Here is a 27,974-nt window from a genome sequence, read left to right as displayed (position 1 = left end):
AAGTGCGCAAATGAATGCCATCTCATATGTACAGAAATATAGATTTGGAGGAAGTGGGTGTGGCTTGGCTCACCTGGAGAGACGCAGCGCGAGCGACACTGAGGCCGTGTCGGTGCAGGAATGCGTTGAAGTTCTGCTAAAAGATATATGTTCAGGATCCGTGCAGAGAAATCTGACATCTGCACATTTTTCAGAATCACGGTGGATGTGATTTCAGCCGGGTAAGTCAATCCTGTATTTATGTACGGCCTTTAAACGAACTAAAAGTGCTCTTGTTCAGATAACCAGTCGATCTGGTCGTGAAATGCTGTTACAGTGGTATGTACAGATGACTAGGATCAGTTATATGTTAAAATATTTCCGCATTAGTGTCTTTAATCCAATAGCTATGTCAAGAAAACTGCTCAAGAAAGAAAACTTCTCTAAATATATATAAACATTGACCAACAGCTGTCATGAGACACAGGGATTTCTGTTATGTAATTAGCGGTAATATATAATGTTGTTTTATCGCACCTGAAATGAAGTTTTTTTTATTATTATTATTGTTTGCATATGTGGTTCCGTGAAGAACCATCCATTATTTATTTATTTATTTATTTATTTATTTAAGAATTTTATGAGTATACGAAACTGAACATGATTCGTGCACCTGTTTCCGTGATCAAGGGACATTCCAGACAGGTGTGAGATCGGATTCCCGGGAAAATAACCGGCGGAGTAACAGCGGCAGTGACGATCATGCTTTGATAATGTGTAAAAATAGAATTAAAACAGACATTACCTTCAGGGACTAGATGAAATGTTTTGTGTCATGCTGTAATATTACACACATTGTTGTAGTATAGGCCTAGGCCTGTAACTGAAATGATAGTTGCCTGTTTCCTGATTACTCATATTTACATTTGGTTATATTTTCTATATGTAAGGCTATTTACAGATGAATATATTAGTTCATATTTTTAAAAGAGAGTAAATATAGTTAATGAGACACAACTGCCTCCTGTAGAGATGCTTGCACATTTCTTAAATAATACACTTTGCCGCAGTAATCTTTTTTCACCTTTACAGTTAAAAGTAGAATAGTTTCATCATATATAATTTCTATAACGTTGAATGTTATTTTCCTGTTTATTATTATAATAAGATGCTTTGAAATAATCTGTCGTATAAAGGGCAATAATTTAAATAAATGTGACCTGAAGCAATATATATACTTTTAAGTGTTTTTTATGGTGATGCTAATCATTAATGCTGATTTGAATTTCAAAAGAATAAAATGGTCTGCACTCCTTTATTTAATTATTGCTTCATTTATTTTTAATCTTGCAACATACATAATGCATGCAGATTTACAACATACATAGTTGAATTTGGGGGGAAATTATTGCAATCAAGAAATTGCAGTAATGCAGAAATGCAATTACTAATCCCAAAAGTATTTCATTTTAACCATTATTATTAAAATAATGTCCCAATATAAAACAACAACTAAAAGCGTGCTCCATTTTGGTTTTGGAGTGAAATGTGAGCTGGACTGGTTTCATTATCTTCGGGTGATAATTACATTATTTTAGCAAAGTCTAGATCATAGTAATGTTCACCTAGACTTCACGGAGTACTTTGTTGATGAGCGGAAAGAAGTAGTGAATATTTCTTTACAGGTTTACACATTGTCTTCCTTTTGAGATCTTTTAAAATCGTGAAAAGGCTTCCACCCTTGCAGTCTCAAATTACATGCAATCAGAATTACAGCTGAACTTCATTCTGTCACTCCACCCATCTCTGTTGTAACAGGTTCGTGTTGTGGTCTGCTGGTGACCCCAAACTGATGTTCTTCCAGTGACAAACAGCCGATCAGGAAACCGGGTGAAGGTGCCATGTCCCACAGAAACTCCTATGGCTCCACGGGGAACCAGTCTCTCCTTCTTCCGGAGAGCCGTTTCAGCTCAGCCCTCCAGCTGGAGCAGCCGTCTGGACGTTCGTCCTCGAGCATCGACCTGTCCCGAGTGGATTCCCCTGAGGATGAGCAGAGGACTGTAGTGCTCAGCACCCAGAGCGAAGCGGCTCGCAAGCAGGGCGCTCGACAGCTCATTCCCAAGAACCTGGCTGTGAGCAGCCGCCCAAAAAACCGCCATCACACCACCGTGGTGACCCTGCCCCCCGACCTCTCCTGGGAGGACTATGACAGCGATTTGGGCGATGGGTTTTCGCTGAGGAGGAATCGCAGGAATAAATCGTACCGTGCTGCCGTCACTAGTCTGAATCTTGACGCTTTGCCAAGTGAACTCCAAACAGAAGTGCTCTCACCGGTCGGCGAAGAGAAGCCGGTCAACCAGAAGCAGCCACAGAAATCAGGACGCAAGGCAAGTGTCTTGCTTTCAGTTTATTTTGTTATTAAACCACCTGGATGCTTTCGAATCAACATCGTTTGTTGAATCCACAGTCAGGATTTGTGAAATATATTGTGGGAGTGTTATTTTTAAAAGCATTTATATCTAGATCTAATTATAAGCATATAAGAATCTAGATTTAAAGATGCAAATACTTAAGATTTTAGGATTACATCATTATTGCATATATTTCTGGCTTGTTGTAAGATTTGGCAATGATTAATTTAATCATACACTATATATTGCCTAAAGTATTGGGGCACCCCCTTCTAATGGTCAGGTTTGACCATTTCCATGAGTACAAACCGTTTGGACAGAACCCTTTTCTATTATATCATGACAATGTCTCTGTGTATAAGGCAAAGTTAAAAAATAAATGATTGATTCAGTCAGTGTGGAAGAACTTGACTGGTCCAAGTCCTAATCCCAGCTGAACACCTCTGGTGTGACTTTAAATGCAGACTTTGAGCCAAAAAGACACTTCCAGAATTTCCAGAACTATTGCAACATATAAAATACGCTATGTTTTCATTTTTGTTGCCACAGTTTTGGGAGTGCCTTTTTCTGGTCTGAAGAAGGTGGTGTCCCAATACTTTTGTCTGTATAGTGTATGCCCAAGTCATTGGTGTTTGGTGACGAGTTTTTGGTTCGAGGTCTGCTTTTAAAGTCACACCAGAGGTGTTCAGCTGGGATTAGGACTTGGACCAGTCAAGTTCTTCCACACTGACTGAATCAATCATTTATTTTTTTACTTTGCCTTATACACAGAGACATTGTCATGATATAATAGAAAAGGGTTCTGTCCAAACTGTTGCTATAAAATTAGAAGCACACATTTCCCTAGAATACCATTAAATATTGCATTCGTAGAAATGACTAAAGTAGTCAAACCTGTTCAGTAGAAGGGGGTGTCCCAATACTTTTGACAATAAAGTGTAACTGATGCAGTGTGTAGATTTTCATTTTCATTTTAATTTCTCCGAAGGTTGCACACTCTAATATTTCATTGGACTGCAATCCTCATGCTCACTAAACCATGATTTCACAAATGAAGCCTGGTGAATCTTGCCTTTGTTATCTTGGTATATGGACATGGGTACATCTTTCTGACAAGGTTTAGAAATTATAAGTTGCACACTGCATCAGTTAGGGTTAAAAGAATCGCTAAACGAATTCTGCAGAAATGATCCAACTCTAGACTCTTCAGTATTTGATGGCTTAAATCCAAATGGTGACTCAAATGGGATTTTGACTCATTACCGTAATCATAAATGCATGCTGGAGTGTGCAGCACATGTGCTCATATAAAACACATGTAAGATGTTGGCGTATGTATCCCTGGTTCATTTTTTAGGACTATTCCCAATATCTCTCCCTCAGCGTTACTTTCAGCTCTATACTCTTCAGTTTATTCAAAAATATTAATTGTATAGCTATCAGAAGAGTTTTGGGGTGTTTTAATGTCATCTATTAAGATATGAGAAACTCTTAATGCATTTTTTCTTAAGTTGTCAACCATCAAAGAACATTTTAAGTTTTTCATCCTGTAGGAAACTAAAAATCACATTGTCATGTGTGTTTATGCTGTCTTTCCTTGCAGAAAACATTGGGGAGGATCAGGAACAGGAAGCACGCTGGCTCTTTTAAAGATGGTTTGTTGTTCAAAGTTTTTCCAAAAACTGAACTTTCTAAGTTTGCCTTGATGAACTGAACGCACTTCAAAAAAAACTATACAATCAGCAGTAGCCCCTTATAATAAGACCCGTTAGTCAGCATCAGTTCATCCATTACATAGTCAATAATTATTAAAATTAAATAAACATAAACAATACATTGTTAGTTCATGTTAGCTCAGGTCCAGTAAATTATATTAACTACTACAGCTTTTTATTTGATCATTGTATAAGGAAATGTTTAAAATGTAGGGGAACCTTACTGTAAATGTTACTAATGCCGTTTGAATCCCAGTTACTCGATTTTTGGGTAAAGTGAGATGTACTGTAATTCCTTCAATGATCGTTGTAATACTTCTAAGGCCAGAAACGTCAAAAGTGATACTATATGAATTGCAGCGGGTTGAAAGTTGTTCATTATCTTACAGAGCCGCGGTTTTACCAGGAGATCAAGGAGCGAGGCCTGAACGCCAGCAGCCTGAGCACAGAGGACGATGAGTTGTCACCGACCGAGCCTCCAGAGGAGGATCAGGGCATCGTGGTGAAGAACTACAGGGCAGCGTACATGACCTGGAGTCAACTACAACAGGTGACGAGAGCCGAACGCCTGCTGAAGGGCCACTCGCTCCAGATCGAGCTGTGTCTCAAACCCCTGAGAGAGGAGAAGTGTCACTATACTGCATTAGCATATTACATTTAGAGACTTCACAGAAACTATTTCATGATTTGGTTCAGCTTAAGACATAGATGCATTGCATTATTTTATTAATTTAAAGGAAAATAAATAATATATAAAAATAGGCTCATGTTTATAAAAGATGTTGCTGATTCCTAATAAGTGCATTTATTGTTTTATTTCAAACTTAGGTGAAAGATTTGGGCATTTTGGATACCATCTCCCCTGAAGAACGCAAAAGACAAGAAGTGAGTATTTCAGGTTTCTTCTGCGGATCAAGGCTGCATTTATTGATAAAAATGTTATAAAAACACTAATATTGTAAAATAATGCAATTTAAAATAACTGATTTTAATATTGAATATTAGGTTTATTATAAAATGTAGTATATTTATTATGTAGCAAGACTCAAGTCATTCTTATATGTTGGTTTGCTGCTCAAATATGAATAATTGGTTGTTATTAGCTGCAGTGATGGCTACTGAAGATTCAGCTTGCATCACAGAAATAAATTACATTTTAAAATATATTCAAATAGAAAAGTGATTAGTTTCTTATACTCTAGATTTATTGTAAACAAACTGAAATATTTAAGGTTTTTTATTTTAATTCTGATGGTTATGTTTTACAGCTTAGAAACATTTAAAATTCAGTATCTAAAAAAAGTGAATATTTTCTCAAAGATCAATCCCAAAAAACAAACAAACAAACAGAACTGTTTAAGTAAGTTTAATTATGCACTCAATACTTGGTCAGGGCTTCTTTTGTATGAATTACTGCTTCAATGCAGCGTGGCGTTATTGAAGCCCATGCTTCTTTGATCGCGTCCTTCAGCTCCTCTGTGTTGTTTGTCAGATGTTACTTCTCTTCCTCTTCACAATACCCCATAGATTCTCTGTGAGGTTCAGGTCAGGTGTGTTGGCTGGCCAATCAAGCACAGTAATATCATGGTCAGCAAACTCTATAAAGTTTGTCAGAAGATGGAAGCATAAAGTCATCCAAAATCTCCTGGTAGATGGCTGCATTGACTTTGGACTTGATAAAACACAATGGACCAACTCCAACAGATGTCACAGCTCTCCAAATCATCTCTGACTTCAGAAACTTCACACTGGACTTCAGGCAGCTTGGATCCTGTGCCTCTCCAGTCTTCCTCCAGACTCCAAACTTTGATTTCCAAATGAAATGCTTAACTTACATTCATATGAAAAGAGGACTTTGGACCACTGAGCAACAGTCCAGATCTTCTTCTCCTTACCCCAGGTGAAATGCTTCTGAGGTATTTTCAGGATCAGGAGTAGCTTGGTTCTGGGGCCTTTTTCCTGAAGACGTCTGAGTGTTGTGACTCTTGATGCGCTGACTCCGGCTTCAGTCCACTCCATGTGAAGCTCTCTCAAGTTCTTGAATCGGCTTTCCCTGACAATCTCCCCAAGGCTGTGGTCATCCCTGTTGCTTGTGCACCTCTTCCTCCCACACTTTTTCCTTTAAGTCAACTTATGAATATATGAATATTATAAAACTAAAAAAACTCTTGAAATATTTCAGTTTGGGTGCAATGAACCTAGAATGTAAGTTTGATTTTTATTTTTAATAAATTACAAAAAATAAATAACTTTATATATATATAAATAAATAAATAAATCCAGGTGCTCAAAAAATTTTATATCATGGAAAAGTTCAGTTCTGTAATTTAATTAAAAAGAGCAAACTTGTATTCTAGATTCATTGTGTATATATTTCTGGCTGGCACTAGTCAGTGATGTCCTTTGGTGTAGTCATTGTCAGGTGGCTGTTGTGTTGATATGGGTGCACTGACATGGCTGTGTAAATACTAAAGTTCACTTTGAGCACACTCTCACACAGACACACCCAGACATCTGACTCCTAGCTGATCATTTGATCCTCCTGCTGCTTTAAATGAGCCTGTATTGTGGATTTTCATGGAAAGCCCATTCATTCCTAAAGCATGGTTGAACTTTAAAGCATGTCTTATTATTCCTGAAATGAAAGGTCTTTTCAGGAGAGAAAGAGAAACACAGCAGATCTCTGATCGTTCGTATAGATATTACTGCATATGATATTGTGGTCTCCACATATGGTTCGATTCGTCCTACAGTGATAAGTCTATGTGGTTTCACCGTCCACTAGCAGAAGATTACAAGTCTGACTCTTAGAAAACTATTGGCGCACTTCTCCTTAAGTCACATGACCTTAGGTGCATTCAAGCGGAGAAGGGGTGGAACAGCTTGTGTGCCAAAGATTAATTGTTTAAATAACTAACTTTATGTTTGAGAAATGGTAATGCTGGCCTAAGCACGCACCTCTAACAGAACTGCACATTAACACACACACAGTTAACTCTTGGACAACCTTTGACTAATAATTCTTTGTTTTGAAGTTTCTTCCAATTATTGTTTTGGTTTCGTTTTATATATTTTATACTATACATACATTGTATATTTTAGGGTTTTCTAGTTGCTGACTTGAAAAGCTGTTGATGTTACTATATCCTATGTTCTTCAGATCAGTTTGTTGGATTTTTAAGAGTGGGCTCAAGTGATAAGAGGGTTTCTCTGTAACAAGTTCAGATCCCTTCTCCATGTCACAAACTGAAACATTGTTTTATTCTTTACCTGTTTAATACACCACAAGTGACTTTTATTATTATTTTGTGTGTGTGCAGGCCATCTTTGAAATCATCACGTCAGAATATTCCTACCTGCACAGTTTAAGTATCCTGGTGACTCATTTTAAAGAGAGTGCAGATTTGAAGAAGACCATGACTACCACAGAGCACCATCATCTGTTCTCCAACATATCCGTCATCCAGGACGTCAGCAAACGGTACACAGTTTTCTCTTGTGTCATACATACTAATGTGGCAACCCGTGAAAAATGAAGTCTAGAAAATACTTTTTAGTGAGTTTTCAGGAGACCACACACACACTATATACTGAATAGTTAATGAATGAAAAGCATATTTCTGTTGAAATGGATGTAAACATTGTGAAATATGGCAAGCAGAGTGTGACTCTGGAGTTACCGGTTCAGCTCGTTTCTGAGGCAGATTTAATACAGATGATTAAAAAGCTGGATCTGGGTTCACGCAGGAGTTTAGACGTGTTCAGACTCGCTGGTTAAACTGGTTAAGCAGCTTCCCACTTCCTGGATTCATGTTTCACTGAAAAAGTCTTTCACACTTTTACAATGAAACTTTTATTCCTGTTTCTCAGAAACTGTGAATGCATGATTCTTCTGGAGACATTCAGTGTTGTGGCTCTAAAGCAGGCTAAAGTGAAGTGGTATGCTAAAGATTTCGAGCATGTTGTGTCATGCGGCCTGGTCTTGTTTATGAAACGAGCACATTAAATTAGCTGGATCGTGGGAGTGAGACCTTCCAGTCTGGGAGTTGCCTTTAGGGCTGGGAAATAACCGACTCCAAACCTTCTGTTTGATAGGAGCTTATGGAGAAAGTCTCTTGCATATAAATGGGTAAAATTTATCTTACCTAGAGAGTATTTCCCATACTGACAATAGAGGCAAATAATAAGTGAAGCTGCGGTGTTAAAGTTGACCAGCGGTAGGAGAAATCAATTTTTCTCAAACTAAGGATAGCAGGTTTCAGAAATAGAAACCAGACACGTTCTACTATAGTGCTCATGTATAATTGGCCCTTCAAATCACACTATAACAGTGAGTGATAACAGTCCAGAAGATTATAGATATGATGCATGCTTTTCATTTGTATCTTTTTATTTTAAAATGCTGGAGAGCTTCAGTGAGCTGCAGAGAGAGTTGCATGAGGCGTTCGCGCCCCCTGGTGGTCTGGTTCTGCACAGCGCTGTTTACACATCCCACTATTTCCCTTTTGTCAGTTTCCTAAAGAAATATTCAAATGCCTTTCCACTGTATTGGTAATTTTTTTTTTTTTTTTTTTGCATTTAAATGTGGAATGCAACACTTGGCATATGAAGATCACATATAAGCTACTATATCTAATGTTTCAAAGGTTTTTTGAGGATCTGGATAGACGTCACCAGAAACACCCTGTGATCCGGGACATCAGTGATATAGTGAATAAATATGCGACTCAACATTTCCAGCCGTACATTGTATACTGCTCCAATGAGACCTTCCAGCAGAGAACGCTCCAGAAACTACAGTAAGCACCCATACGATAAAATAATGAACGGAGGCTAAAGTGCAAAACAGTTGTTAATAGGATTTCGGTGTGATTTATGGTTCTTTTCTGTGTTTTAGGTCAAATAACCAGGCGTTTCGAGAAACTCTGAAGCAGATTGAGTGCAGTGAAGCGTGTGGAGGTTTGCCCATGATCTCCTTCCTCATCTTACCCATGCAGAGAATCACTCGTCTGCCACTTCTTTTAGACGTAAGAGACACAGTCCTCCTGTAAAACACAGCTTCTAGTCATCCAACCTGGACTTCAGTTCCAGCTCTGCGCTAACACTGCCTTCAAGCTCTCTTAGGTGTTGGAATAAAAAATATAAAATAAAGTTTATAAATGCTCCCGGTCAAAATTTGGGATCAGAATTTTAAAAATGTTTTTACAGGAGTTTCTTCTGCTCATAAAGGCTGCATTTACGTGATCAAAAACACAGGAAAACGTAATATTGTGAAATAATAATATGATGTCAAATAACATTTTTCTGTTATAATATACATCTAAATCTAATTAATTCCTGTGATGCGCAGCTGTATTTTCAGCATCATTCCTCCAGTCTTCAGTGTCACATGATCTTCAGAAATCATAATGAGGATTTATTATCAGTGATGAAACTCTTGTGCTGCTGCTTCATATTGTTTTGGAACCTGTGATAGTTTCTTGGAATCTTTGATGAAACAAAAGTTCCAAAGAAGAACATTTATTTAAAATAGAAATCTGTTCTATCAATATACACTACTGTTCAAAAGTTTGGGGTCCGTACATTTTTTATTTATTTTTGAAATAAATTAAAACTTTTATTCAGTAAGGATGTGTTAAATTGATAAGAAGTGATGGCAAAGATTTATATTGTTTGATAATTCACAGAATAGATCAGCATGTCATAATGATATCTGAAGTCATGGCTGATGGAAATTCAGCTTTGCAACACAGAAATAAATTTAATTTTAAAGGATATTACAATAGAAACCTTTATTTTATTTTGTAATTGAAACATTGAAACATTTTTGCACGATTCGTTTTTTTTTTTTTTTTTTCAGGATTTTTGCAGCCTTGATGAGCAGAAGAGAATTATAAAAAAAAAAAAACATTACAAATATTACTGAAATGTGTTAATATACACTACTGCTCAAAAGTTTGTGATCACTTAAGATTATTTTCCATGGAAAAACACATGAAATTAGTCTGAATAGGAAATGTAGCAAAAGAACGGGACGTGCTAACATTTTCAGAGTTAGAAATAATGATTTTGATAGAAATGATGAATGTGTTCTTCAAACCTCCATCAGGTAAAACTAAAACAAAACAAAAAAAAGGGTTGGAGCCATTACAGGCTGTCAGTTTTTCAAGGTGATCTGATGAGATTTGCTCCCATGTTTCCTGGAGCATCTCGTCCATACGATCAAGCAGCTCCCACAAACGCTCAACAGGGTTCAGATCCAGAGACTGTGCATTGCTCCGTTACAGACAGATCTCCAGCGCACTGCTCAATCTTCAAACAGCAGTGGAGGTGTGTTTTGGGTCATCATCCTGTTCCTGTCCTGCAGGATGAAAGTTAGATTGGCTCCGATCAAGTGCTGTCCACAGGGCATGACATGGCATTTCAAAATCTTGGGATAGCAGTCTATTGTTTTTATTGGCCAGTCTGAGAAATGGCTTTTTCTTGGCGCTTCTGAAGCCAGCTCTTCACTGTTGATGCTGGGGTTTGATGGGTATTATTGAGTGCAGCTGCCAGTTGAAGACCTGTGAGACGTCTGTCTTAAACAACACACTCTCAGATATTTGTCTTCTTGCTCAGTTGTGCGTCAGGGTCTTTCTCTGTCCTTGTTAAAGCCAGTCGGTGCTGCTCTCTGAAGGGTGTAGTTAACAGCATAAGACATTTTTAATTTCTCGAAATGAGTAGCCTTCCTTTCTAAGGAAAACAACAGAATGATGGGTCGTAATCAAAGTTCGTTCTTTCTGGCCATTTTAAGCCTGTAAAAAAAATACTAAACTAACCTAAAAAATGCCATGCGCCCCTGTTTGCTCCATTAGTACAACGGTTCCCAGCTGTGCAACACAATTGCAAAAGGGTTTTCTCTTAATCTATTAGTCTTATGAAATGTTGAATTAACAGCCATACCATGAGATCAATGTAGAGGACTGACACTTGCTCTATTTTATAAATTTTAGTTGTTTGTAAAATGGATACAATTTTTGTGAATTGCACGAAAATGTGTTGTTCTTAGGAAAACAAAGAAATCTGCAAGTGATCACAAACTTTTAAATGGTTGTGTGTGTGTGTGTGTGTGTGTGTGTGTGTGTGTATATATATATATATATATATATATATATATATATATATATATATATATATATATATATATATATATATAGATAGATAGATAGATAGATATATATATATATAGATATATATAGATATATATATATAGATAGATAGATAGATAGATAGATAGATCCCTTAAAATAAACAACTAATTTGTTTCCTTTTTAGAAAAATAAATTTATTAGTTATTAAAATTGCATACATTAATGTTAAAACTATACCCATTTAATGCATTTAACTGCCAAATTACGTTCAAAATACAAATATATCAATTAAAAATTTATAAAATAAAAATATACATAAATTAAATAAAAATACAAAAATCTATTTCACATTACTTTAAAAGGTATACATTAAAACCGGATATTAAGTTATAAATCAAGAAAAAAACAAGAAGAAAAAACTATTTCTCATTACTTTAAAAAAGGTAAAAAGATACAAACTAAAACTAAGGCATAAATCAAAATAATAGTCATAAAAATATTAAAACCTAAACATTGCATTTATGTCGCCAACTTAACTTTCAAATTTCAGCCTAACTAAAGCTCAAGCATGACAAAAACCTTTACTGTCTACTTGGAAATCTTATTAGTATTTCTATTATATACGCTACAGCATATATATATATATATATACAGTCAAACCAAAATTTATTCAAATCTTTAACATTTCTCACATTATTGCGGTTTATTCACTAGTTTAGAATAGTATAGTATAGCCAAAAATGAAAATTAAGCCATAAATTACTCCCCTTGAAGTCATCCTATGTGTATATAACTTTCTTCTTTCAGACAAACTCAGTTGGAGTTATTTTAAAAATGGTTTTTGATCTTTCAATCTATTTGATGCAACTCTGCAGATGTTGCACTTCATCGGTCCATGAGAAGTTTAATAAAAAAGCTCATCCATTACAAAGAAGTGTGTCCCATGGCTGGGGTGGTGTGAACAGAGCCTCCTGTAGCGAATCGATTCATTTTTGTGCTCCCTGTGCTCCGGACGGATGATGTACGAGGTCTCTGTGCATGCGCCGCTCAGAAGTGTTGCACGTGGAAACACAGAGGAGAGATCAGGACACAACCGTCACTTATTAGAAGTACACGAGGATTTGTGAAGAAGAATGTTGGAGGATTTTGATATAAGCTCAAGAGGAGACGGTTTTCCATTGCTAAAGTAAGGAACCTTTGCTTCCTGTGCTCCTGTTTTCACGAGACTCACCGGTCAAGTGATTATTACGTTTTCAACATGGATATTTTTCTTACAAAAATGCATCAGTTCGCTCCAGAAGGCCATTTTTCACCCGCTGGGATCCGTGTGGGACACTTTCTGTTTAACTTCTCATGGACCGATGGAGTGCAACATCTGCTGAGTTGCATCAGACAGCTTAAAAGATCAAAGAGCATCTTTAGAATAAATCTGACTGGATTCGTCTGAAAGAAGAAAGTCATATACACCTGGGATGATTCCAAGGTGAGTAAGTATGGGCTAATTTTCATTTTTGGGTGAACTAACCCTTTAAAGCTGCAGTAGGTAACTTTTGTAAAAATATATTTTTTACATATTTATTAAACCTGTCATTATGTCCTGACAGTAGAATATGAGACAGATAATCTGTGAAAAAATCAAGCTCCTCTGGCTCCTCCCAGTGTCCTATTGCCATTTGCAGAAATACATCGCTCCCGGTAAGAAACAACCAATCAGAGCTGCGGTCCGTAACTTTGTTTGTGTTCAAAATGTAGAAAAATGTATATAATAAGCGAGTACGCCATGAATCCATTTTCCAAACCATGTTTTTAGCTTGTCCTGAATCACTAGGGTGCACCTATAATAAGTGTTTATATTCTGACTATTTTAGATTGCTTCGGGGATACCGCGGCGGAGTAACCCAGTACCTTTGTGATTCTTCATAGACATAAACAGAGAGAAGTAGATCCGGCTACGATGTTCTTCCGCAAGACGCAAGCAGTTCTGTTTATTAACCGCTAGAGCGTCAAAAGTTAAAACATTACAAATGCAAACAAAAAAACATTGACTGCAGCTTTGAGTACACGATTAGATAAACCCAGTTTTGGTCAACCATAAAGCAAGGCTTAATTGTGTTCAGACTGTGGTTTATAAAGATCACATTAGCAATTAAAGAAATAAATATTGTAGGCTATTTGATCAAAATATAGTGAAAACTGCAATACTTAGAAATATTATTGCAATTTAAAATAACTTTAATTTAAGAACCAAGGGTTCCCAAACTTTTGAGTGGGGTTATTTTAATAATTTCAGCATTTGTTTTGTCTTGTGGACTAAATGTTAATATCTTTTATGTACAATATCTTACTCAGGACAGTACTAAATAAAATATAACATGCATTTAGTATCTCTTATTTCTTGAAAATTGCTCTTATTTTCACAGATTCTGCAAGGGGTGCCCAAACTTTCGAGCCCCACTGTATATAATTTTCTGGATTTGTCGTCTTTTTCTTTTTCTTTTGGACAATTTACATAAGCATGATTTTACAAATGGTTCATTCTGCTAATGTTTTAGAAATGAGGTGTGTAATGAATGCCTTATTCTCATGTTTGTGTATTTTTGCATTGCAAGCATCATTGCATATTAACTGTCATCATTCAACATGACTAGAACTCAAACTCTATTAACAGAATGCCATGCAAAGGTTCGGGAACATCAGCTTGTGTCAACATCAGTGAATATAGAAGAGAAATATAAAGATTTGTTTTAAATATGCAATCCATTAAAATAATAGGCAAGTTAGAAAAGCAAGACTCCACTCTTAAAGGCAAAGTTCACCCAAAAATGAAAATACACACCCTCAAGTTATTTCAACCCTGTATAAGTTTATTTCTGTCCTCTGACTTCCTAACTATTTTGTCCATACTATAGAAGTCCGTTACAGTTTGGTTACCCCCATATTCATCATCTTTTGTGTTCAACAGACAAAAGAAACTGATACAGGTTTGGAATAATAAATAATGATGGCAGCATGTTTTAACTACAGTGATTTCGTCTTTCCACATCTACGCAGACCATCTGTCAGAAGACCCCTAAAGAGACCGCCGAGTACTACGCAGCCTGTTGGGCTTTTAAAGCGATCAGTAAGGTATGATGCTACTCACTTTACATCAACCAGGGATGTGTAAAACCACACCTTTACAAAACGAGTTGATCTGGTTGTTCCTTGACGAGTAGACTCTACTATTGTTCTTTAACAAAACCTCAGAGGTTAAGGAACGACATGTTGTTTTCTAGAAGCCAAGTGTGATTGCTGTTTACTTGTATTCCCATGTATGAGGAAGTTGCCTTGAATGTGACTTAAAAGTTTTTTTTTATAAAGGTTTTAGTAGCACAAACTCTAGCCTGCACTGAAGCAGCTTTTCACCGCTGATCTATGTGTGTGTTTCAGCTGGTGAAGTGCTGTAATGATGGAGCGCGGAGGATGGAGCGGACGGAGCAGATGTACACCATCCAGAAACAGATGGAGTTCGGGAAAATCAAGGTACATGTTTAGGCAGGCTAGGTTACTCTTAAAACAGACACATTTAAAGCAAACAGTTCATATTTCTGACCCAGATGAGGCTTGATTTTTAGGTATTTTTTCATTAGAAAATAATGCATTTACTGTGGATGAAGTAGTTATTAAATTAAATGGGAAATAAATTAGTTTACTCATCTGTAATTTATTGGATCATAAAAACAGGTTTTTAGAGTCACATGAAAACACTTTTATCTTTATAGCACTTATTTTTATAATAATAATAATAATAGATCGGCAAAACCACATGAACATAACAGAATATGCACAATAAATTGTATTTCAATCACGATCAAGATTTCTGTTACTCTCGATTTATTAACCATATTTAACCGCTGGTTAATTATCTTGAAAATGTTTTATTTTCATTTGGCATTAACATTGCATTGGAAACAACAATCTCAGAATAAAAGGTACAAAAGCTGTCACTGGGGTGGTACCTTTGTACCAAAATGGTGCGTATTGGTACCTTTAAGGTATGCACCTGAAAGAAAGCGGTCCTTTTAAAAAAAAAAAAAAAAATGTCTACCGCTTACAAAGTTTTAACTTGTCACAATTTCTGAAAGCTGACACTCAAACGCCAAAAGCACTTAAACTTAAAAGGTACTCTCCCAGTGACGGCTATTGTACTTTTTGTTCTGAAAGTGACGTTTCTTCAAGCTTTTATAACTGCGGTTGCCAGACGTCAAGAGTTAAGTTGAAGAATAAGATTGAGATCAAAGGTGTTGATATAATAACAAAAGGGAAGTAATTTCAGAAGCAAGATATTTTAATAGAGGATTGCGAAGAAAAACACTAAAGACCAGGGAGGGATGTAAGACAGAAAGATTGTTTCTCAACCTTTTTCTATTAGTATCTAAATACTTCTGCATGTTTTTAGCATTTCCCGTTAGTGTCATCATCCCGCTGGCTGAAGAAGAGCGGCGAGCTGGCCGTGTACACGGATGATCTCAGCATCTTCCGGAAAGCCATCAGCATTAAGAGCTGCTATCTGTTCCTCTTCAATGATGTGCTCATCATCACCAGGAAAAAGAGGTCAGACGTGTGTCTCTGTGCAGTCTCGGACCACAGTACTGCTCATGAACTCCTGATCCTGACTCAATGACAAACCTGATAATGTAATGGCTGTGTGCTAACAAGAATAAACAATGTATTTTTATTAACCACATAAGGATAATAAATACTGTAACAAATGTATAGCTCATGCGTTAAACTAACAGGACCGTATCGTAAAGTGTTACTATTTAACATATAAACTGTATAAAATGATGCAGTGTTTATGATAAAGCACACACATGTAGGAGAAGGTCGTCCAAGTATTCTGGCTATGCACCACGCTTGCTATCATGTGACTTGAGTACGCTGCTTTACTGATGTGTGAACTGATGTTCATGTGTTCATCTAGTGAGGAGAGTTATGTTGTGTTGGACTACTCCACTGTGGACAAGGTTAAGATGGAAGAGGAAACGACAGACGCCAAACTCCATCTGAAGCTGCTGATGAGTCCCAGCAGCGAGCAGACGATACTCGTGGCAGAAAGCAGGTAAGAGACCCATGAAACACCTGTTCGTCAGCAGGTGGAGCTCCTCTTTAAACCAGATGTTAAGGAATATTCCAGCATCAATGATTCTCACCCTTTATGATGTGAAAGCAGAAATATATATGTGACATGATGTCATAATTAACCCTGTAAAGCCTGACAGATAAAATGGTCACTAGAAACTTGAGATTTTAACTTGAAGCTTTATGCAAAATCTAATGTTGCCATGTTTTTTGGGGGGGAGGGGGTTCATTTTTGTAGAATCAGGCTTTTATTTATTTTTCATTTTAACTCAAATTTTCTTGGAAATGATGCATGGATAATCAAGTAAACCTAGGTTGTTTCAGTTCAGTCGTATTGTAATATTACTAAAAATGTCAAGATGTGAATCACAGTCTGAAGGGGATGTTTTAAGAATTATACCATTATAATTATTATACTGAAAGACTGGTTTAACACGACAGTAGCTGCACTGAAAAGAGCACAAATTAAATGTTAACTCTTAGATTTATTTACTTCTGTTCGGAATTGTTTTTAGGTTGGACAGAGCTCGATGGATCACTGCACTCCACAACGTCAAAAAAAGCGAGAGCATCGCTAATGATGGTGATTGTCATTTGTCCTTAATGCACATTAATTCTTGGTAATCACTTTTGATTACCTATAGCATGTCCTATCAATAACACTTCATTTTGTTTGGGCGTCCAAGACCTGCCTCAATATGAAGCTACCAAAGCCTATATGCCAAAAGCACCAGATGAGCTGAGCCTGCAGCAGGCGGAACTGGTCATCGTTTTACAGGAAGTGGAAGGTAAACCGGGTCGACCAAGTGCTATTCACATGCGCTCTTTCTTGGTTGCTTTGGATAATAGTTTACTAAATAGAGGAATTAGGTTAATGCCTCTGTTTTGCTGTAGGCTGGTGTCATGGAGAACGGATGAGAGATGGGGAGAGGGGCTGGTTTCCTGCCAACTGTGCCACTCAGATCACAAACCGCACCGCAATGGAGAACAACATCCAGCGAATGGAGCGACTGCGCAAGGAGACGGACGTCTGAGCAGACTCAACACACTGAAGAACACTGTTCACAGAGATTTAATGATTTTAAATAAGTGTAAGGTGTTAGTAATGTGAATTAGATAAACCTCATGAACTGTTCATCACAGAAAACACCACTCACACTAGAGGAACTGTTTCTGGTTTTTATTTCAGCTTGCCTTAGTTAAAATTCATGTTTGGATACATAAAAAGTTATTTAAAAATGTCAAACTGACCAGATATCAAATTACTTTTAAAAAACCATTTGGTGTAAAAACTTAAGACCGATGTAGAAAAACATCTGCTGTTTCCCCAAAATTTTTAGCTGTCACAAAAACAATGGAAAAAGAAAACAGGTCTGCATAGAGTCTGCAGGCAATTGGTGGTGATCTGGTCGAAATGCATTTTCGCAAGCTTAGACGATCGAAGTCATATCTCTTTCTTATTGCTCAGATCTTGGATGTTTCTGCTTGACAAAACTGCAAAGGCAAAGAAAGAAAGAAGAGGTTAGCATGTTTAAACTTCCCAGATCTATCAATCATTAGCACAAGCACAACCGTGTGCCAGACTGTCTGCTGAATCAAATCCACAGCATTATCATCTAGCCCTTCATCAATGAAAAGTGCAAACTGAAGCTGAAACATCCATTATCTACAGAGTCAACCCCCCCCACTCTGTCACACAATTATGTGCTGATAAAACACCACAATTCATTCACACAAATATATACAAGTCATAGCTTATTCTAAAGTGCATTTAAAAAATATTTTAAGAAAACGTTACAAATGTTAAATCCGGTTATAGAGCATTTTCATGACAATTATGCAAGGTAACCGTAAATTTAGAACAAATTGTTTAATAGGCAAAAAGAAAAATGACCAGGATGTATACATTCAATGATTTTACACCATGAATTCAAGGTGAAACATGCTTAATTTTTATGAAAATGATAGCAAAGCAAAATAAATCTAAATGCTTCAAATAGGTTTTATTTTCTTAAGTACAAAAAAAAAACCACTAACATTTTGGTTTCCAGTGTGAAATGTGACTAGGACATGTTTCCAAAAAAACAGAAACAAAACCTGAAGACAAAGAAGATCCCTACAGTATGGACTCATGAATGGTTATTCAGAAACCACGCCAGTCAAAAACTAGTTAAGCAAGTATATTCTCATTGACACTACAGCACCCACCCGGCCAGATGGTGTAGATGTTCAAGCCGGTGGTGGTTAATCTGCTCCGCCCTGTTCAGCTTCGGGAGCGGCTGATTTGTCGGCTGATGCGTCGGCTGCCTTGCTGTCCTTGCCGTCCTGAGGCTTGGTTGTCTGGGGCCGTCTGCGACGGTAGTTGAAGTTGCGGCGGTAGCGGCGCTGACGGGGCTCCTGGTTCTGCCCACCCTCGTCCTGGTTCTCCTTATCCTCCTCCCCTTCCCGCACCGGCCGGGGACGTGGTGGACCCCTAGGAGACAGGATATAATGCACTTACACACAAAGCTTCAAAGAGCCAACAAATCTAAAGGCTCAAACTAAATAAACTGCACAAAATAGGAAGATGCTGTAGAGAATCCATCAGGGACAAGCAATGAATTAGCCATTAAAAGGAACCAGTCATGCTAAACTACATTTCAACTAGAGCTGGCCAATAGAACCATTTTCACACACACACAAAAAAAAAAACTTCTGCACATATATATATATATTTGCATGTTTTCCAAGCAAAAAAGGGGCTGCAAAACGAGGAAACGCATTGAACATGTTTACCTATTCAGAACATCATCATCATCCCGTGCAGGTACAGCCATGCCCCATTTATAATTTTAAGGTTAAAACATTATGATTTCTGTGATGCGGAGTGAAGCACAGAATCCAGTCGTGACAATGAATTTACAGAAGCTAGCTACTCTGCAGATCTCACATAAAATGTGTGATTTTATGGATTGATGAATAAATAAAAAACAAAGCTGTAAAATATATGACAAAAGCACTGCTATATAAATATAGAGGCTAATCGGTTTGTTTTGCATGTCTCTCTGTGAAAGAGCAGCGTTGTCATGTACTTAAGAAATTATGATTGTACTATAATGTAGCCTACTTCTAAAATAATAATAATTTACATAAACATTAGGGAATTAAATTTTTTTTCCCTCATTTTAATTTAGTAAATCTTTGTTGTACATCCCTTTGCGAAAATATAAAATAAAGGTTTTAAAACATCAATTAAATTTGTACGCATTTTTGATAGTATAAATCAAGTCCAGAATACAGAAAAATTAAGTCAAACCAGAATTTGTATGAATTAATGATAAATAGAAGTTATTAAACTAATAAATAATCAATGGTAAAATTTTCTTGTTTTTGATTAATGCAATTTGAGTAAACATTTTTCTTGTTCTCAGAAATAATCTCCTCTAGAGGGACTGTTATTGATTGATTCGTTTTCCAGTGACTCTGAAGACCCTGACTAGCTTCCTTAGGTGTATTTGATTAGAGTTGGAGCTAAACTTTGCAGGGCAGTGGCCTTCCAGGGTCAGATTTAAGGGACCCTTGTTTAGGGGATTTAAAAGCCAAACTATGTAGTATACACAAATTTTGCCTAATTTTAACTTCAAATATTGTGAACATTTGAAATCTCGTCTGGCTCTAACTGCAGTCTTGCTCATCTTACTGCTGCAGCATCACATCTGCAAATACGACATGCAAACCTTGCTCTGAACCTTGGTCGGAAGCCTCTGTAGTAGTTCTGCCTCATTGGTTTGTTGCCCTGGTCTGGACCACCTTGGTTCTCCTCACCCTCCCCACCCTAGAAGTCAAGAAGAGTACGTCTCAGGCAAAAAAGCTTCAAACAACAATCATTTAGTTTGGAAACACTATATAATGCAATATCCAATTCATGATTCAGTTTTTAGCTTACCTCTGTCATTTCTGCTCTCTGGGGGGCGTTGCTGTATGGGGGGCGTCTGCCATAACGCCTTTGCACGAAGTATGGAGGGTAGCGCCGTCTGCCGGGGTAGGTGGGTCTACGCTGCTGTTGCTGCATCTCACCCTCGGGGGCGTTTTCTTCCTCTTCCCTCTTTTCCCGTCCCTCTCCGTCGCTCTGATAGTTCTCCTGGTAGTCACGAGGGGGGGCCCTTCTGCGTGGGAACCGCCTGTACCGGTTCCTGTCAGCCGCATACTTACTGCCCTGCACAGGAACACCATCCGGGCCAGTAACATTGGCTGCCTCGGCACCCTGAGAGAACGAAGAAAAAATGTGTATCGAATATCTCCTAATTCAACAGACAAATTTAGTTTGGATAATGGACGCAGAATGGAGAAACTTACTGGAAGTCATTTTGAAAAGTCTGGGCAGAAACTTGATATTTAATCAATATCTTGTTAATGGTTTAATGGAATTTAACTATTTTTAGCCTGGATCCACTAAGGTTGTGCCAACAGACAATAGCATTGTGTATATTGTTTGTGGCTGATGTCTTGGACAATAGCAAGACGAGTATCATCATCAAGCTAGTAATACTAATTAACATTAGGGATTATTTGTTCCATCATATTTCTTTTTTAAAGTTTTTACAGTATTGCACATTATAAACAACCACACTTGATTCTGTTAACTATGAATGAAATGGCCAATCAGAAGCGTTCAGATGAGTCATTGCTGAAACAGTGGAGTTTTGTTGTACAGTGCGTGCTCGCTGACTGAATTCAACTCACTCACAAATTCTCTCGTCAGAAACAAGAAGAGATTCATTCATTAAAGTGTAGACAGCTTCACTGATTATAACGGGAGGGTTTTTAAACTGCATATACTTGTGCATGTAAACATGTAAATATTCTTTGTTTACTGTAGCTGCTGTTTAAATAACTGAGGAACGCAAGCATCATAATTAGTACATTACATGGTTTCTTTTAAATCATTGTGTTAAAAACAAATTCAGTCACTAAAAACATAAGGCTGCTTTTAGCCTCACGCGAGTTGGTTCACTTTCCAGCAATGAAACCAGGTAAAATAATATTAAAAGTAAATGTTTGAATGAATTAGCCTGATAATATGTATCGTGATCTCACAGGCAGATTACAGGACACTAGTTCTTAAGGTAGCAACCCCTTATGACAAAGTGTGTAGTTAGGACCATTTAAAACATTATTTTAAGTTATTTTAATGAATACTTAACCTGTTTGAGATTAAAAGTCAAACTATGAAAAATTGAAATATTGGAATCATGTAGTGACCAAACAAATGTAAAGCATCTTAAATATAGGTCGCACTCAGCTTATTCAAGAAACTTCATAAGTTCACATGTATGATGGACACTTAAGGACCCAAAAATTCAGTCAAGACTCTCAAGATATTCAGACAATGTGTACAAAATTCAAGAATTTAAGTCAAGGCTTAAAACTGCATTAATTAATAATAATTATTATTATTAAATAATAATACATTGTTCCATCCATAACGAGAACCTTTAATTAATGCCATAAATACTTATTTTTAATACCAAAACAGTGCAGTAAAGCCAAAGGAGTGTGAAACTGGTTGAACTCTAAATATAAACTGGAGCTCACCTTCTCCCCTTCTACAACATCGAACTCCACAGTCTCTCCATCCCCGACGCTACGAAGATATTTCCTCGGGTTGTTCTTCTTAATGGCAGTCTGGATACAAAACACAAGCAATCAGAAAACAAATTTTCACCCAAAACACTGCTATGCCATTATGTTGACAATTAAAGCAAATAACTACCTGGTGCACAAAGACATCTTCCTTTGTGTCATTCCTGCAAAAATTCAGAGTGAAACTTTAATAACTGAGAACATATGGAGAACAAACAAGCATGCAGGGTTGAAGAGCAAGTTAAATATTTCAATAAATAGTACGCTAGTGCGAGCCAGGTCTGGCTTTGTAAGCACATAAAGGCTGTAATAGGATTGCGGATGTTCCCTGACCCACATATCACATTAGAGAGCCTTTAGAGAATGTCATTTACCTGTTAATGAAACCATAGCCGTTCCTGACATTGAACCACTTCACTGTGCCCAGGACTTTTGTTGCTTTAAAGAGAAGGAAAAAATGGTTTAAAACCACACCAAGATGGTTTTGAAATATCAGACATGATTTTATACAAGTATTTACTTTAGTAAAGCTACTGCGTTTGAGAGAAAAAGATGCATCAAATTAGAGAAGTCATTTAAAAGCCATCCTTGGCGAGTTGAGTTCATTTTGAGTCCACTATTTATAACCTCCAACTGTGGTGCTTTTAATAGACTGTGATGCAAAGGCAGCTGCTCTTATCAGAAGTGCCTCCATCACCATGAAAGGCCCTGACCCACAGAGGTCACATTTTTACCCCCCGATCCATCTTATGAAGACCAAAATGTTAAATACAGAATGAAGAAAACATTCAGGAAAGAGTCTAAAATAATCAAGACAGGGTTAAAAAGGACAGTTCATCCAAAAATTTGAATGGTCATCTTTTACTCAAGTTGTTCCAAACTTAAAAAGTTTCTTTCTTCTGTTGAACATGAGACATTTTGAAGAATGTAAGAACACAGCTGCTGGTAGCCATTCTCTTCCATAATTAAAGTAAAAAGTAGGCACCAGAATGTTGGTTACCAACATTCTTCAAAATATCTTATTTTGTGTGTGTCTACATCGTAGAGACCATGTTATATCCAAATTATCCATATGTGGGGGAATGTCATGGAAATAATATATATACCATGACATTCAACCACACGTTCTCTCTAAATATTAAAACGTTTTTAATTAATGTATTACAGTAATCATCACCACCTAGAAAAATAAAAAGTGTGTGTGTGTGTGTTATATATATATATATATAGACAGAGAGAGATGAAAGAAAACCTGGTGTTGGTTAAAAATATAGTTTACACTGTAGTTTATTAGTAAGCCAATTCATTCTGCCATCATGTGGAGTTGAAGTAGGAAGTGATGCTGTTGAGATGCTAACTGCAGTTAGCACACTAGCATCAGCCATGTGGCCGGATCGAAGCCAAACAGTCTCGATTCTCAATCCTTACTACAGCACACAGCAGGCATCACGAGACGATGTGTTTTTGTTTAGAGCTCGACAGGCACGTGATTCTCGTTTCTGGCTAAATGTTCGAAGTGCTATGAGCTTGTAGCAGCAGACAAGACAAAAGAAGCGTCCATCATCTAAACACATGGCGGACATTTTATATGGGGGTCGCGACACAGAGGTAGACGACACGGTCTTATACGATCCATATGCAATATGTAATTTAAGTCGCCTGCATCTTAGCTGAGATCATCTTCAGGAGACGGCGTTGATGGCGTTAATGGAGATATGGACACGTATGCGCGACGCGTCAAACGTCCCACGCGAACAAAGAGAGAGCGACTTTAGCCTGGCTTATATTTGCTTTCAAACAAGAAACCGGCCAGCGAAATAATCTTTTTAGTATAAAACCGACAGTTGGACTCGTTTATTGGGGGAGTGTAACGTCGTGCGTTTCACACTAATAGCTAATAACGATCTGGGTCATCATGTCACGATCAAGGCCAAGCTCAAGCATCTGTTTCAATCACCGTAAACATCGACGGAATGAAAAGTAAACATATATATTGATATAAATGTAGTAACGTTAGTCGTATCATTGGTTTATGGGCAGTAAATAACGCTCGCGGCTCCATGGGGTGAGAAGCGCACGTATACGGTCTATGGTTGAGAAGCGCGTTCACTGAAGCAGGCCTCGGAGTCGAGCACGCGTCATGGCGGTTTGGTGGAACGCGGCACGCGAGCGAACATTTAAAATGACGGAGACCGTTTAACGTCTCAAATTTAACGTACGTACTTAAATTCATGAAGTAAACACAACTCCGTAACAAAAACAATGATCAGGTAGCCAAGGGAATACAGTAACGTTAATGTTAAGTTGATGACCGGATAACGTCGCCGTGAAGCCATGCGCTTTCCCGAACTAAAAATCTGCTACCGTTCATTTGTATTAAACATTACAGTGCCGACGTATTAAACAAATATATTCTTTTGAACAAACAAATCCCGAATCCAAGAGGGCTGAGGCTTCGCTGAAAAGCTTACCGATGACCTTCTTATCCCCCGCGGTAGCTGCGGCTGCCGGGCTGGATGGGCTCTCCTCGTCGGCGGCAGGCTGCGGCGGCTGTTGTGTTTCGGCCTCGCTGCTCATTTTGTTATCTTGTTGGTAAAGCCGGCGGTGGCTCTCTAGTGTGTTTTCCCGGTGCTAGATGGTAACCTGGGCCGGCGGTGGTGGGGGCTGCTGCCTTCAGGCTCTCCGCTTTCCTTTTTCCGCTCCCGCTGCCGATCGAACTGGACGGACCGAGTAACGCTGCCTGATAATATTCTTTCACGTCTCTCCACCCATCCCTCAATCTAATTGGTCGGTTAACTTGCGGTCAGTCAACGTCAATTATTTTACAGACGCTCATTGGTTCTATTTATTGTCAATCATAAGGAAAGCATATTATGTCTGCTCATGATTGGTTACATAAAGAATTAGCACCGCCCAGGATTTAAGACCCCATTTAACCTTCCAGACATACTGACAGATATATATACTGACAGATATATATATATATCTCAAACAGAAGGAAACGATTGACCCAAAGCGTGAAAATAATGCATATTTCAAAGAGTTCTGAATTCCTTATGAAAAGGTTCTAAAAACTGAACCCAAATATATTTGAGCTCCTTAGAGTCCTTAGCCATCTTCAAAAATCTTCTTAAAACCCATCTCTTCCATTTTTATTTGACCCTCTAACTTTAGAACTCACTATTCTAATTCTATTCCTAAAATATATATATATATATATATATATATATATATATATATATAAATATTTATACATACATATATATATATATATATATATACATATATATTTAAAATATATAAATATCTAAAAATATAAATATATATATATATATTTTTTTTTTATTTAAATATATATATATATATATATATATATATATAAATATATTTAAAATAAATAAATATACTATATATATATATATATATATATATATATATATATATATATTTATATTTTAGGAATAGAATTAGAATAGTGAGTTCTAAAGTTAGAGGGTCAAATAAAGATGGAAGAGATGGGTATTAGGAAGATTTTTGAAGATAGCTAAGGACTCTAAGGAGCTCAAATATATTTGTGTTCACTTTTTAGAACCTTTTCATAAGGGATTCAGAACTCTTTGAAATATGCATTATTTTCACGCTTTGGGTCAATCATTTCCTTCTGTTTGAGATATATATATATATATATATATATATATATATATATATATATATATATATTAAAAAATATTTTATATTTATATATAAATATATAAATATATATATATAAATGTATATGTTCCTTGGCAGGTCTTAAAATTAGGAAAATAAAACCTCAACAACACATGACATATCACACCGTCTCATTATTATTATTTTTTTTATATATAAATAAAGCCATAATGGAAATGCCATATGTGACAAATTTAGGACACCCTTACTGTTAACATAGGAATTAAGAGAGTAAGCAGCAGTCAGGCTCTGCTAATCAAATGCCTCTGATTAACTGATCATTAGCAAGTGTGAGCACCTTTTACAGGAAGTTATAATGGCCTAATTTCTAATAAAGAAATTTGGACTCATAATCCAAAGGTTGTGAGTTTGAGTCTTAGGCCAGCAGGAATTGTAAGTGGGGGGAGTGCATCTCTCCACCCTCAATTCCACGGCTGAGGTGCCCTTGAGCGAGGCACTGAACCCCCAATGAATCCCTGTCACTTTCACTATAAAAGCACATGTTTTGGCACATGGTCTGGAGCCTTCAGGTGTGTGTTAACACAATGCCAAGGAGGTAAGACATCAGCGATGACCTTGGAGAAGCAATTGTTCCTGCCATCAGTCTGGGAAGAGTCCTACTGCCATTTGCAAACATTTTGAAGTCCATCATTCTACAGTGAGGAAGTTTGTTCACAAATGGAAGACTGTCAAAACGGATACAAATCCTCCCAGGAGTGGACGTCCCAGCAAATTCACCCCAACATCAGACCATGTAATGCTCAGAAGAATAGCAGACAACCCAAGATCTTCACTGCAGGAACAGGGAACACTTCCCATAACACCAGATGTACTTGCTACATCATTAGAAGGATGGCATCTACGCTAATATTTGTCTGTTTCTCTCTTATTCCGAGGTCACCGTAGCCACCAGATCCAGTCTGTGTCCAGATCAGAGGGTCACTGCAGTCACCCGGATCCAGTACGTATCCAGACCAGATGGTGGATCAGCACCTAGAAAGGACCTCTACAGCCCTGAAAGACAGCGGAGACCAGGACAACTAGAGCCCCAGATACAGATCCCCGGTAAAGACCTTGTCTCAGAGGAGCACCAGGACAAGACCACAGGAAACAGATGATTCTTCTGCACAATCTGACTTTGCTGCAGCCTGGAATTGAACTACTGGTTTTCGTCTGGTCAGAGGAGAACTGACCCCCCAACTGAGCCTGGTTTCTCCCAAGGTTTTTTCTCCATTCTGTCACCGATGGAGTTTCGGTTCCTTGCCGCTGTCGCCTCTGGCTTGCTTAGTTGGGGTCACTTCATCTACAGCGATAGCGTTGACTTGATTGCAAATAAAAACAGACACTATTTAAACTGAACAGAGATGACATCACTGAATTCAATGATGAACTGCCTTTAACTATCATTTTGCATTATTGAGACACTGTTTTCCTAATGAATGTTGTTCAGTTGCTTTGACGCAATCAGTTTTGTTTAAAGCGCTATATAAATAAAGGTGACTTGACTTGACTGCAGACTCTACAGGCCTCAGTTAACATGTTAAATGTTAAAGTTCATGACAGTACAATTAGAAAAATATGGGACAAGTATGGCAAGTTTGGCAGGCTTGTCAGAAGAAATATATACATACACACAAGTATATATTTTTTTCACTTAGCACTATTGTAATTTTATATGTAATGTTTTATAAATCACTGAAATACTGATTTATTGTTATTTGTTATATTGTTTCATTGTTTTCTTTGGCAAAATTTTGTAGAAACAACTTTGTTTTGTAAATTTGAATTGAAAGTAGAACTATTCAAAGGGTAAATAGAATAGCTTCATTCATCAGGGAGTGAATCATCACCTGAATCGATCCGTGACTTCAATCTAAGGATGATGTGTTTGAGACAAATCCCATCACTGTCTTCTCCCACAGCATTATAAATGAAGCTCAACGACCACAGATGAGACAGATCCACACTCCCCTCTTTCCTTTTGTCATGTAAATATGTTTTTGGCACTGTCGAGGAAACCAGGCTGAAGTGTCATTTTATTGTTAATGGTCCGGCCCTGTTGTCCCATACAAAGATGGGCTTTAACATTGACCCCAGAAGCCTCCCACTGAGCCCAAACTCTTCCTGCACTTCAGCTGAAAGAGCCCTTTTGTGTGTGTGGGACACAGTCCAGCAGATGGGGGAAGGGTTTTCTGGGTTAGGGTAAGCAGAAATAAGAAGACAAAGGGAGTACAATCATAAGGGGGCGGGTCCTTTAGGTGTGGGTTTAGTATCATAAACTCATA

The 27,974-nt window shown here is 37.4% G+C and overlaps 2 protein-coding genes across 3 annotated transcripts; one reads left to right on the top strand and one right to left on the bottom strand.

Annotated features, from left to right (window-relative positions):
* The first annotated feature begins 67 nt into the window (after nucleotides 1-67).
* Nucleotides 68-17,519, top strand: arhgef16 (Rho guanine nucleotide exchange factor (GEF) 16). Its single transcript, XM_026270614.1, has 15 exons — nucleotides 68-221; nucleotides 1,798-2,366; nucleotides 3,994-4,045; nucleotides 4,495-4,655; nucleotides 4,934-4,990; nucleotides 7,426-7,586; nucleotides 8,752-8,904; nucleotides 9,003-9,132; nucleotides 14,287-14,361; nucleotides 14,665-14,757; nucleotides 15,674-15,828; nucleotides 16,199-16,336; nucleotides 16,872-16,939; nucleotides 17,043-17,144; nucleotides 17,251-17,519. The coding sequence occupies exons 2-15, from the start codon at nucleotides 1,881-1,883 to the stop codon at nucleotides 17,388-17,390; spliced, it is 1,971 nt and encodes a 656-aa protein (XP_026126399.1). The 5' UTR covers nucleotides 68-221; nucleotides 1,798-1,880; the 3' UTR covers nucleotides 17,391-17,519.
* A 2-nt stretch (nucleotides 17,520-17,521) lies between these two features.
* LOC113107842 (nuclease-sensitive element-binding protein 1) lies at nucleotides 17,522-24,745 on the bottom strand. 2 transcript variants are annotated; one of them, XM_026270615.1, is made up of 8 exons: nucleotides 24,450-24,745; nucleotides 22,353-22,416; nucleotides 22,109-22,142; nucleotides 21,931-22,020; nucleotides 20,282-20,599; nucleotides 20,073-20,170; nucleotides 18,565-18,829; nucleotides 17,522-17,850 (listed from the first exon to the last, which is right to left on the bottom strand). In XM_026270615.1, the coding sequence occupies exons 1-7, from the start codon at nucleotides 24,553-24,555 to the stop codon at nucleotides 18,601-18,603; spliced, it is 939 nt and encodes a 312-aa protein (XP_026126400.1). In that variant the 5' UTR covers nucleotides 24,556-24,745; the 3' UTR covers nucleotides 17,522-17,850; nucleotides 18,565-18,600. The 2 variants fall into 2 exon arrangements, with proteins under 2 accessions (XP_026126400.1, XP_026126401.1); XM_026270616.1 differs by having other exon boundaries at nucleotides 20,085-20,170.
* Between the last annotated feature and the right edge of the window lie 3,229 nt (nucleotides 24,746-27,974).

Source organism: Carassius auratus, chromosome 8 (assembly GCF_003368295.1).
Source record: "Carassius auratus strain Wakin chromosome 8, ASM336829v1, whole genome shotgun sequence".
Taxonomy (NCBI): Eukaryota; Metazoa; Chordata; class Actinopteri; order Cypriniformes; family Cyprinidae; genus Carassius; species Carassius auratus.
This window is presented reverse-complemented; position numbering and strand designations above follow the sequence as displayed.